The 12,103-nt window shown below is 40.0% G+C and overlaps 1 protein-coding gene across 2 annotated transcripts in view; it reads left to right on the forward strand.

The window, feature by feature from the left end:
- PCMT1 (protein-L-isoaspartate (D-aspartate) O-methyltransferase) overlaps positions 1-6,301 on the forward strand; it is a 35,900-nt gene extending 29,599 nt beyond the window's left edge. For both annotated transcript variants that reach the window (XM_069786998.1, XM_069786997.1), the window contains exon 8: positions 4,053-6,301. Coding sequence is in view for 1 of the 2 variants with exons in the window: in XM_069786997.1 (XP_069643098.1) it covers positions 4,053-4,065 (13 nt within the window). In the remaining variant the exon portion in view is untranslated. The remainder of the gene's footprint in view (positions 1-4,052) is intronic.
- Positions 6,302-12,103: the final 5,802 nt, after the last annotated feature.

A 12,103-nucleotide genomic window follows, 5' to 3' on the forward strand; every position in this document is an offset into this window, starting at 1 on the left:
GATCACCTCCCTGCTCCTGCTGGCCACACTATTTCTGATACAAGGAGAAATAAGAGAATAACAATGTAAGGAATGCTTGGCAATGAGTCTGTTGCAATATTGGATTTTATTTCCAAACAGGCAGCTGTTTTAAAAAGTTAACAACTTTTTAACTTAAAATATTGCATTAGTAGAAATTATTTATAAATGTCATGCTGAATTCACATTTGCTGATAAAATACAAAATTATAATGACAGTGTAACCTTTCTGAGCAAAAACTGCAGTGACTAGACTGGGGCTGTTACTGTATCCCACATATCTGTACATACAACATGATTAAGCAGCCTTTTGGAAAATGTGTTTATTAGAAAATATGAAAATATGTTTCTGCTTAGAAACTCTTATTCAGGGTTTCAATGCCCCTGATGAGCTAGTTGTCTAATTTCAACTGAAATTAGCAGGAGTTTTTTTGCCCAGAATTCCTTAGGCTATGCAGAGTAATGATAAAGTTTTTATTTTACTTTGGCAAAAAGAATCTTTGCACAAAATATTTTAGATTAAATTTAAAATTTATGTATTATGCAAAAATGCATGTTATGTAACTGATAGGTTGCAGAGAAAATTCCTTTTCTTTGTTATTTCAACTTACTGTCAATTTGATGATTCATCATAGCAAATAATAAATACTTTATGACAGCACCTTTCCAGATTAAAATGCTACAAGTCCAAATATTGTGTCTAAACCTTTAAAATTACCAAGGGAGAAATAAATGGCTGCTGAAACACTGAGTAGATACTGAAATTCAGAGTGTAGCCTAATATGAGTTTGAAATACAATATCAGTAATGACAGCATATTTTTCATAGATGAATGATGTATCAAAAAGGAAAAGTCAAATGCTGCCTAATGACAAGAAAGTTTAAGTGGATCAAAAAGTGAGTTACAGATTTCAGATAAATTTATAAATGCTTGATCAAATATTTAATTAGAATGCCTTCCACCAAAGAGGTGGAGACAGATCACAAAACTTCCTGACTTACCTGTATCCCAAACTTGTTGATAAGATTTGTGATTTTTTTTTTTCTTTTCGTAATGAACTCTGACATTTACCTGAAATACTACCTGTTAGCTTTTTCTAAGATTGTTTCTTAGTTTGTTGTTGGATACTCCTAATGGGAAGTGTGGAATATTCCTCTATATGTTTTCCCTACTAGTAAGCCAAATTTTTTCAAACTTTCTTAAATTTATTTTTAGAATAGTAATTTTGAGCTAATGACTTCTGAAATTTGCTTTAACTTGAACTTATAAAGTTGCTTTGATGCCTCAATTGACAATATTAGATGAGTGATTCTCTTGCTAGAATTCCAAGGGCCTGAGAAGGACTATTGCGATGACTTAAAACCTAAATATATGTATTGCTTACTAAGCAGGAGCTAGTAAGCTGATTGGAAGGAGCGCATATATGAAGGTGGAGGGAAATTAGGTGAGTTGTGTAAGAATCACAGCAAATAGTCGTGGCCAGAAAAAGGGAGAAAAATAGAAATTAATTAGTAGATCTTTCCTATGGCTTTAGAGGACAACAGGATATTTTTAACAAGGAAATAGCAGTCGTCTTTTGAGTCTGCTTTTAAGCTTTATAGGAGGATAGATCTTTTACTGCTGGGAGGATAGGCAAGTATCCTGGTTTTTACCAGTAGTTGAAACCTGGCACATTTCATAGCTTGGCAGCTTCTGATCCATACAACTGAAGTTCAGATCAACTGATGCTGTTTTGCAGTGGGTATTTAAGTCTGCAAGCTGTTCACATTAGGTGGAAAGCTGAGAAGTGTTACCTACCTAATGATCTGAGACTTTTCTGTAACTTTCTAATATATATAATCCAATAGTACACATATAAGCTCAGCTTCTCATAACAGTAGAAGATAAATGCTACATAATTTTAACACATACATCATGGATTGTTTTGGGCTGGCATGCTGCTGTTAGATTAACCAGTATTGAAAAGCAAGTGAAGAATCTCAAGGGAAGCTGATCCCCTTAATAAATGTTCTAATAAACAGAATATGAAAATCTTTATTTTCAAAGTGACATCTAGGATATACTTAACTTACAGGAACATTATTATGTGGTCATGAATAGCTTAAAGCAATGCAAAATACCAACAATTAAAACATTGGCATATTAGTATCACTTACTTGAATTCTAAGTACAAATACCATTTTGTAAAACGCGTTAGCAACATTATGCAAAGACCTTGCCAACATCTGTGCCTGGGTAAAATTATTATGTTTAATAGTTTCAGAGTAAATACAGAATTTTTCTTAGGCTTACAATTTCTTGAGGATCTAGCTTGGGTTTAGAGGATTAAGAATTATTTTTCACAGTAAAAGGTCAGGCTTTTACAAAGCTATGAGAGTATATGGCAGGAATCAGGATGAAAATCACATCGGCAATTAGGCATATGAGACTAAACCAGCAACAGCAGTAGTCAATACTTAAACACACTTTTTGAAGTTGTAAATATTAACTGATGACGCAGCTCCTGGAAGCATTAAGGATGAATGAAGTATTTGTCCTAAATTCACCGGCACTGCATTTTAAACTGAGTATCAGATGTTCATTCTTTTAATCTGTTTAAGTAAGCAAATGCCCATTCTGTGAAATAGGCAAATATGGAGAACTTCCAAACCTTTGGCTATAAATAGATTTTTCTTTATCCCTGCCAAGATGTGTTCTTTCCCTTTTTGCCTTTTTCTGCTTTTTCTAATTACTGCAACATTCTGAAGCTGTATGATTAGTACCTTACTATTAGAAGGCAGCACAAAGTGCAAAGAATGCAAATATTTATCACTAACAAAGCACAAGGTTTGCATCCCAACTGCATTAGATAAAAAAACTAGTCATTTAACCACTAGTTGCAACAGCCTTTTCAGTTGCTTTTAAAATGTTTTGCTTGCTGTCATTCCACGCTATGTGATTCCTGAAGGACAATGCCTTTGTAACTTTAAAGCTTTTGCTTGTGCGCATGTAGCACTGTATTTTTGTGGGTTAGTTTGCATGATAGCTGGAAATACTATTGTGTATTGAGCCAGCAATCACATTAGTGAAGTTTTTCTTAATTCAGACAGTGTTTGCTTTGGCTAATGAGGGTGATGCACCTACTAAAAGAAAAATTGCAGCAAATTCATTGTGAGTTTATAGATTGCTTGTGCCTTGAGGGGGAAAAAAAAAGCAAACACTTCTGATTGAATTTACCAACATTCATAACAGCACAATGCACAGCTTTCAGATTTGATGGACATTTTGCATTAAAGTTAATGCTTTAGAAATATTTAAACAAATCGCCAATATATGATAATTTCACTGTTGGAATATGGGTTCTATGGGTTTCCTGTTTCAATGTGTTTTAAGTGTTCTGCAGGAACAAAAGCCTGCATTTTCTAGATTCCTCGTAGTGATTTAGAGACTTGTTGATGCATCCTTTCTCCTACCTGAATGTCCTTTTAGCATGCACACCTACCCTGCCCCCACCCTTTCCATAACCTAGTCCTGATTTAGCACAGTTCCTTCAGGACCTAATTGAGCTCCTCTGCGAAATAAATACAATAGGTGGTACAAACTGCATGACGTTGATGTGAGATTGTGTTCCTAGCTTTCTTGAGTGACAGCAGCTGAAGCTAAATTTGCCTTTTTGGCAGCTACAGAGAATGTTTTTTGCCAATACTCTGTCCAGTAAGTTGGCTTAGTTTCTTGCCAGCATGTAGCCAACAGAGTTTGGATGACAGGTAGCTGTGTAACTAGCTGTGTGATGCGGGCAATGTTCATTAAAGCAAATGTTCCATTAAATGTAAAATGGAGGGACCCATATTTCACGATACATCACATAATAGTATGAGATGAATGGGATTGCTGTTGCCTTTCCTTTTATTTTAACCTTAAATGCTTGAAGAGATTCCTGAAGTTTTGCTGATGTGCATGAGCACTTAAATGTAATCTGATTCTATATCAAAACTTTTCAAATATGATTTCCAAGGGGAGGAGAAACATAACTGCATGTGTTTTCTTTCTACAGGGATGAATTGTAAAAGCTACATCATCTTGACCCAAACATAGTGTTACAGTGGACTGCTCATCTCCAGTTCTAAAAGCTTTTTGAAAACCAACAGCATTGCAGCTTGTTTTGGACTTCGTTATACTGTTGTTATCAGCATGGAAAAGCGTGGTGTTTGTTTTATTTTTTTAGATGCTCAAGGCAAATCTGATAAAGAAATGGTGGAAAGTTTTATGTGGGCACTGTTTTATTTAACATGCCTTTATTTTACTTTCATCTGTTCAAAGTGAATTTCTGCAAGACTGCAGATAAAGACCTCTAGCTTGTGAACTCTTAATTTTGATGGGGGTACTTGAACACTCACTTCTCTCGGCTCCTGTGTCCCTTGGTAAAACTGCTTCTGTGCACCTTATGACACTACATAGATAATACCAGGTTTTCTGTGTTCCGATGTCTGCTAGATGCTACTAAAAGGAGATGAACTTCCTTTTAAGCTTTTGACATGGTGTCATAGACTAGCATGTAGTAGATACAATCAGCTGCTTATTACCTTAAAACCAGGCATTTGTATATATTAAACTTCAAGACATCAGAGGTGGGTGGTCGCTCTTATCAATCACGGCTGTTCAAGTTGGACATAACAGACATGGTTTTCCCTTTCCTTCTAAAATTAATTAATGGAGTCTTGAAATTCTCTTTTGGTTTATAGCTCACTGCTGATGTGATACACATGGATTTAACTCCGTAAATATGATGTAAGCTGTCCCAATCACTGAACAGTTGATGCAATGCTGCTTTGCCAAATAAAGTTAAAAGCAAAAGGGGGCTTGTGTGCTTGTGTGGAAGGTTAGGATCAGTATGTAGAAGACTACTGAGATGTGGATTGCTAGATTCTTTATTAAAAAAAAAAAATCCAGTTTGATTCTAAAAGAAAGTTGCTTTTGGCAAAGCCATGTGCTGTATTAACATTCTCATTTTTCTAACTGTGGGCACCCAGGAAAATTTCTGGTTTTTTAGAAAGTGAATTCTTAATTGCTCTACAAGGAAAAAATGATACATGCAGAAAGAGTAATGAATCCTGGACTCCTAAGTACAGAGAGATATGCAATTGTTCAGTTTTCATATAGAAGAGCAGTTGGGAGGCAGTAAACTTTTTTTTTTCTGCCCCGAGTTTTCTGGTTTGGTACTGTAAAATGTCAACAGCAAATTGCAAAGCAGTACAGTAAGGTGGGCTGCTTTGGGAAAGGGGGGAAGTGTGTCTTGAGTCATCTTGCTCAGATTTGAGCAACCAGGAATTAAAGTAAACAGCATGTTATCATTATTTTCTTTTTTTTATGGTAAAAAAAGATTATAGAATAAAATAGCTTGCATAAAAACAACCCATAGTGATCACTGCAAAAATATATTTGACTTTTATGGTAGAACAGCAATAATTTTGTGATAGGATTAATCCCTGAAAGCAAAAACATTAAAATTCACAGGCTTCTGAATATGGAAGGGGAACATTTTAAGTAACCTGCCTTTTGAAGATCAGCCCCATCCTATTCCTGTGTAAAAAATATGTATCACTTGATTTGTTTAGATGTTAATGTACCACCTCCTGATCTGACTGCAGCCTGGGAGCACATACACAAGATTAATCTTATAAAGGAATTAATATAGCGTGTATTCTAGAAAATACAATTCAGAAAAACCCACTTGCACCTGACAAATTTGTACTAACCCACAATCAACTGTGAATCTAGTTCTTGGTGTTGAAGTGAAATATCTTAAATGATGCATGCTAATGTTCAACCTTTTGGTCACTGTATCGTTCAATTTGAGTTCAGCTTTATTTACATCTTCTCACTAATTTAATTAGCTAAATGAAAGATAGGAGCTCAACTGTATCCAAATTCTTGTCTCTGGACACAGTGTAATAAGCTAGCCTAACTTAGAAGAGGTGATAAAGCTGAGACTTAGTGACAACTTTTTTGGGAGAACCACTTCAGGAGGTGTAAGACTTCAGGGACCAAGGCTGTTGGGATTAGTGCACCCATTCCACTGAAGGGGTTGGTGATAGTCAAGGTACTCAGAAAGGAGTATCCCGAGTAGCATTTAGGAATTGGAAGATGAAAACCCCTCCATGATGGAGCAATGGTTCTGAAGTAAAAACTTCTTGGAGATGAGGACAAGTTGAAATGCAGAAGATTTGAAGAGCTTCAATAAATGCTGTGTGAACTGTCTGAATTGCTACTTTGCCAAATAAAACAAATTGAGAGGAAGCTGTATCTAGGTGTCTGTCTGTTTTTGTGGGTGTGTTTCGGTTTCGGGTTGGTTTTTTAACCTTCACAGGACTTCACATGTCCAAAAAGAAAGCAAGCATGTATAAAACTACTAGTTTACTAAATGACCAGAACTGTGTGTCTGTCTTCAGTTAATGTATTGCAGCACATTGCAGCAGTTACCAAGCCTGGTAATACCATATGGAGTGTAAGTGGAGTTTTACTTGGCTGCTTGGAATTTCTTTTAGTTCACATCTATGTGTTTTGGGGAACAGTGTATGAATTCTGCCTGCCATCTGTGGTTGAATCCAGCTAGCTCGGAGTGTATGATCTGCCACTTGCAAGGATTAAAGCTTATCTTTTTCCTAAGAGGTGCAGTGACGTTTCCCTGGACTGTTACGATCACCTTTAAGCCAGAACAACTTGGGAGAACAGATCGGCTGAACCAGAGATAGTCACTTGTCCGGTTGTTTCCAGGGATCAGGCAGTAGAAGACCTCCAGCGTTTGAGCAGAGGAACCAAGAGCCCATACCTGTATCTTGAAAACCCACAGACAACTGTGAGCGCTCTGTGGAGAAGAGCAGTTTGGTGTGCGGTATGGATGCTTTCTGTTCATGTAGCAGGAATATTTTTTTGTTGCTGTTTTTAGAGAGAAACTAGCACACAGGGTGTACACCAGCACTGCTGATTGAGGCCACCTGGATGATTCCTGCAATGTTTTGTAGTCAGCGAGTTTGAAATGGGCAACAATGCCTGGAGCGGGGAGGCTCTATGTGGTAGGCTCTGGAGCGTCCAGCTGGCAGCAGTTCTCTCTGCGTGTGCAGTGTTTTTGTGACAAGGTGACAAGCTCCAGGGTTTTCCAGTGTGGAGAGACTGTGGAATTAACTATCAGCACAAAGAGGCAAACTAAAATGCCCAGAGGCATTCCTGCCAGGAAGAAGGGTGTTAACCATTCCTACAACAGCAGTGTTTCCTTCCTTTTACTCCTTAATGTGCCCTAGGACACGCTGCATTTGATTTAAATGCAGTTCACGGAGGATATGATTGCAAGTCCTTCTTGATTTTGACATGATGCAAAGGATGAGTACTGCAAACCAAGCTCATGATTTGTATCTCTGGTTCCATTTAGCTGTTTTTGAACATATTGTAATGCAGTTAGAAAGATCAGTAATACTAATTACCTTTATGGAACCCTTGTTCTTTGGTCCAAATGATGTGGAAGAAGCATTCTGCTGAAGTGAATGAGCACTGGTCCTGGCTCAGAAAAAAGGCATGATGAGGTTATGCAAGCTCATTGTGCAGAATAAAACAACAACAAGGAAACAAAAAAACAGAGCGGGGCAGTGCTGTCCAAAAGGCAGCATGCATGCAGGGGAATGCAGGAGATGATGAGGTCTGAAACTGGTCTTTTGTGTTTCAGGATGTCCAGACTTTACACATCAGCAAGTGTAAATTAGAGTTTAAATGCTGTGGTATACAATAGATGGACTCAGCATGGGGTTTAAGTTGTTTTTTTGGGTTCATACAGTTTGCCTCTGTTGGCTCTATTGGAGTTTTGTCTGTCTGCTTATAATTATGAAAAGTTGAAGACCAGTTGTGGGACGTGCACAGACACTCTTAAGGTATCATAAACCCTTTTGCCTTTACTGTAATTGATATGCACTCGTGTGCACAGAGCACCTGCTGGCAAGGTTTGGGCTTCCATGCCTCAGCCAGGTCTGAGGAAATCGGCTTGGGCTAAAACATGGCCTTATGCAGGCAGAGACACTGTAAACTTTCCTCTACCTGACCTGTTTACCTCCCACATTTCATCCTTGATGTACAGGGCTGCTTTCTGTTCCAGGTGGTAGTTTTATATGCAGCACAAATCTGTAACGCAGCTGATGTATTCTGAGTTTTCCTATGAAGGGCTGTTGTTCTCTCGTGCTCTTGGCAGGGTGTTAATGAGACGCTCAGCAGAATGTGCTCAGGAACTAACATCATATTTCTTTAAATTATGAACTGAATGGACATAGCTACTGCTGAAATATGTATGGAGGCGATCCAGCTGCCTGTTGAAAATTACCTGAAAGCTTCAGGAAGGAGAAATGGGAAGAATTCGCTTTGTGTCTCATCACACCAAACCTGAAAACTTGAGAGACTCATTCCCATGCCTTTTTAACAAAACTCTGTTTTAGCAACAACAATTTTCATAAAGACTGTTGACAGAGTTTTTCTGAGCTCTCACTTTGATCTTCTGATGTTTCTTTCTAGTCCAGCCATTTCATGAGGAAATGAGTTTCTGAGGAACTAACCTGATGGGTACTCTTGAAAATGTTCCCTGATCCTACTGAGCAGCTGAAGTCCTTTTTTTCAGCCATGTTTAGGCATATGTTTGCCTCTTGTGTGTATTTATCATGAACAGGTTAAGTATCTTGTTTACCATGTTCTGTCAAATTCCTTTTTTGCTATAATGGAGAAGGGGCGTCTGAGACTGATCAGTAACTTTTATTTCAGGTGCCTTATGGACTAGGAGGGCACTCTCAAAGGCCTCTGGTCAGGGAAATGGGTGATTCAGAGCATCTGCCTAGGCTAATGCTCTGATCAGAGCTCTGGAGAAGCTCGTCTCCCCTGGCTATAGAGGCAGCCTTGGGAAAGTTGTCTCCTGTGCATGGAATTAGCTTTCAGGGATGCTTTCCCCAAAGTCCCTACTGCCCATTGTGCTGCCTGCTTTCAAGTCCTTTCCAGTCCTGCACCCGTTCCAAGTTTCCTGCTCCCTCTGTATCTATGTTGTTCAGTCATTTGTTCTGAATGTAGGTACCTTAACTGCATCTCTTTCGTGCATTAAGATCTGGTAGTTGTGAAGAACTATGTTAAAACTTCTTGCTCTGTCCTCTTTAAAACAGGATTAAACATCTCAGTTGGCCAAGCAGCTGATGACGTCCTTGCAGGCTGAGACCTGAGACTCTCAGTCCTTCACAGCGCTGAACCTTTCTGCCTTGTCTGGTTTTTCTCAGCCTGCTCAGAATACACTTTTCATTGACCTATGAGTGGTTTGTAACTGTCAGCCAGGAGCCTTACAAATGCAAAAATTAAAATTCTAGCAGGTATCTTTAAAGACTTGTTTCTGAACTGGCTGCTTCTGCCAATTCAGTCCTTCCAGATGACGACTTTTGTGTTTCAGAGCTCCAGTGCAGAGTACAGCATTCAGCAAGCGTTTCTGTTGTAGTACAAATTTATTTGTAGCCTTACATTCTCACTTTCTGACTTAAGTAGCCATTAGTTGAAAAATATATAGCAAAGTTACTTCTACACATTTTTTTTCCTCTAAATACTCCCTGTTTACAGCATGTTTCCCTTTTCTTACTCAGGTCAAGCCAATTGTTTCACAGGCTCTTTTCTTTCATACTGATTACTACGTCTTTATTGCCTCTGTCTGGTCTTTACAGCCATCAGGTCTCTCTGGATCTTTTCTAGCTTTTCCCTTTGCTTTTACCCTTCTAGCTTTTGCCATTAGAAACCGAAAAATCCCAATTCCTGATGCTCGCGAAAGCAGCAAGCGTAGACCTCAGTGATGCATGACTGTGAATTCTGCTGGGGCTTACTAGAAAGGCGCTCTCTTTGTTTTGGGGTGGCGTGTTTGTGTTGCTATTGGTTCGTGCCTCTGACTCGCTCTGTGGAGTTTGGGATTGAAACTCTTGCGCTTTATCTAGGATTTAAAAAGCAAATGGAGCATCACACTGACCTATTTCAGCCTTTTTGTTTTGCAAATGTGCTTTTGGAACTGCCCCTGCTATAATCCTGCAGTGCTATGGAAAGACTAAGTGGGGATGTTCAGTCTAGGATCCCCTGCAAAAGTGTGCAGCGAGCAACCCATGTTACGGGAAAAAAACTGACTTCTAATTATAGATAAAACTCAGGTAAGTATTGTCTGTTACTCTGAAATAATTTGTACCCTTAAGTGTACATAAGTTGGTCTGAAGGACAAAATAGTTGAAAATATAAGAAGCATTCTAACCAAAATACATATCTTCGTCAACATTAAAATACACTGACAAAACAAATCATAATAATCTCTTTTAATACACAGACGAGCAATATGCACAGGTATATGCTATCAGAGCAATCAGTATTCTCTGCTTATCTGTCTAAAGCATGCTGGTAGTAAAAATAGGTGGACTGAGCATATTCCCAGATGTGTGGATGGACATGTCAGTGTTTAGGACAGGGAAAACAGATCTGACAGACCTCAAATAGCAATGATTTTCATACAGAATACCTGACTTTTCTGCTGCAGTATAAACACTGTATAAAACTCCCTAGGTCCTGCAGTTTGCATGACAAGCCATGAAAGCAGTTGGCAATGCGACTGTGAGGATGGGGTGGAAGCAGTGCCTGCTCAGGGGGCTCCTTTGCGATTGCAGAGAGAGCCCCAACCTCTGGAGCGGCTGGGCAGGGGCTACAGAAGTGGTGTCAGCGGGAGGCAACGGCTGGGAGCAGCCTGGGGAGGAGGAGGCAGCACGCCCAGCACGCCGACAAGGGTGTCTTGCTGCAACTTTTTCTGCTGGTGCTCAGTAGTTCAGGATCACTCATTTAAAGTCAAACGGCACAAAAGCTATTAAATGAAAACGCCTGTTATCAAGACCAGTGTGTATTAATTGCAGGAGCTGCCAAGCCAATCTGTTATTTTGCTAACTTTGTCTTGCTCTTCATCTGGCTGACAATGCCCAGGCTTTCTGGTAAGGCGCAAACTTTTTTTTATTTCAGTCCAGCTGTGGAGTTTGCAATTGCCCGAGAAGTAACAGGCCTCAGGCTGGTGGTCTGCACCGCCGCAACCATCACCATCTCCCCTCCAAGAAAGAAGAGTCCTTGGGAAGACTGTGGCAGCTCTAACATAGCGATAGGTAGACTCCTGTGCTGCGCTTGCCGTCTGCCGCTCTCACTCCAGCTCTGCTTGGAAGTGTTTATTCTCGGCCGTCATACGTGAAACCCACGAAGGTTGATTCCACTTGCGGCAGCACTGCAACAAAGCCTGCTGTCTGGTAGAGCAACTGGAAAGCTGAGCAGCTTCTCGCACCACGGTGGTACTGGCTGGCTTGTGCTCCGTGCGGGATCTCGCTGCCTGGAAGAACAAAACCAAACCTTTTGTTCTTCTGCTGGCTGCATGCCAGAGTAACAGGTTTCAGTAACAGGAACACTATGGGCACAGTGAGAAAAGACTACTTTTCTTGCTGCTACAGTAAGATGGTAAAGGAGAATTAGATATTTAAAACCCCAAACAAAGCAAGGCGACAATTTTTCAATGATGGGAAATAATACCCTGACCAGATGAGCAGTGTGTCTTTCCTGGAAGGCTGTGTTCAAAATGTGGTCTTCTGCGTCTTGCGGTACTTGCCGTGCCTGCTGTAGGCTGGGTTGGAAGAGAGGCCGTGCTCCCAGGTTAGAAATCGGCAGCGTCAGCAGAAGGTCTCCTGGACCCGATGTAACGCTGAAGTACAAACAACCAGACTTTGCCTAACGTGGCAGGAGGGCTGTGAGCAAGCAGCGCTGGCAACCGGACTCCCTGAGAGGTTGGTACAGCCAGCTCTGCGACCGCTGACCTGCTCCCCTCAAGTACTGCTCGTGGGACAGGGCATGGAGGTAGACACCCTGCTCTTCTCAGTCTTCCTACAACAAAATATCTCTACAACTCCCCCTCACCACACACATTCCAGCTTCTTTTAAGGCTGTTTCACAGAGAGGAGAAATGTACTTCTGTCTGCTCTCTTGCTATGGTCTCGTAGCACAAAATTTAGCTAGTAGTTGGAAATAAAGACAATGCAAGAAATG

The sequence above is a fragment of the Haliaeetus albicilla genome, chromosome 7, assembly GCF_947461875.1.
Source record: "Haliaeetus albicilla chromosome 7, bHalAlb1.1, whole genome shotgun sequence".
Lineage (NCBI taxonomy): Eukaryota > Metazoa > Chordata > Aves > Accipitriformes > Accipitridae > Haliaeetus > Haliaeetus albicilla.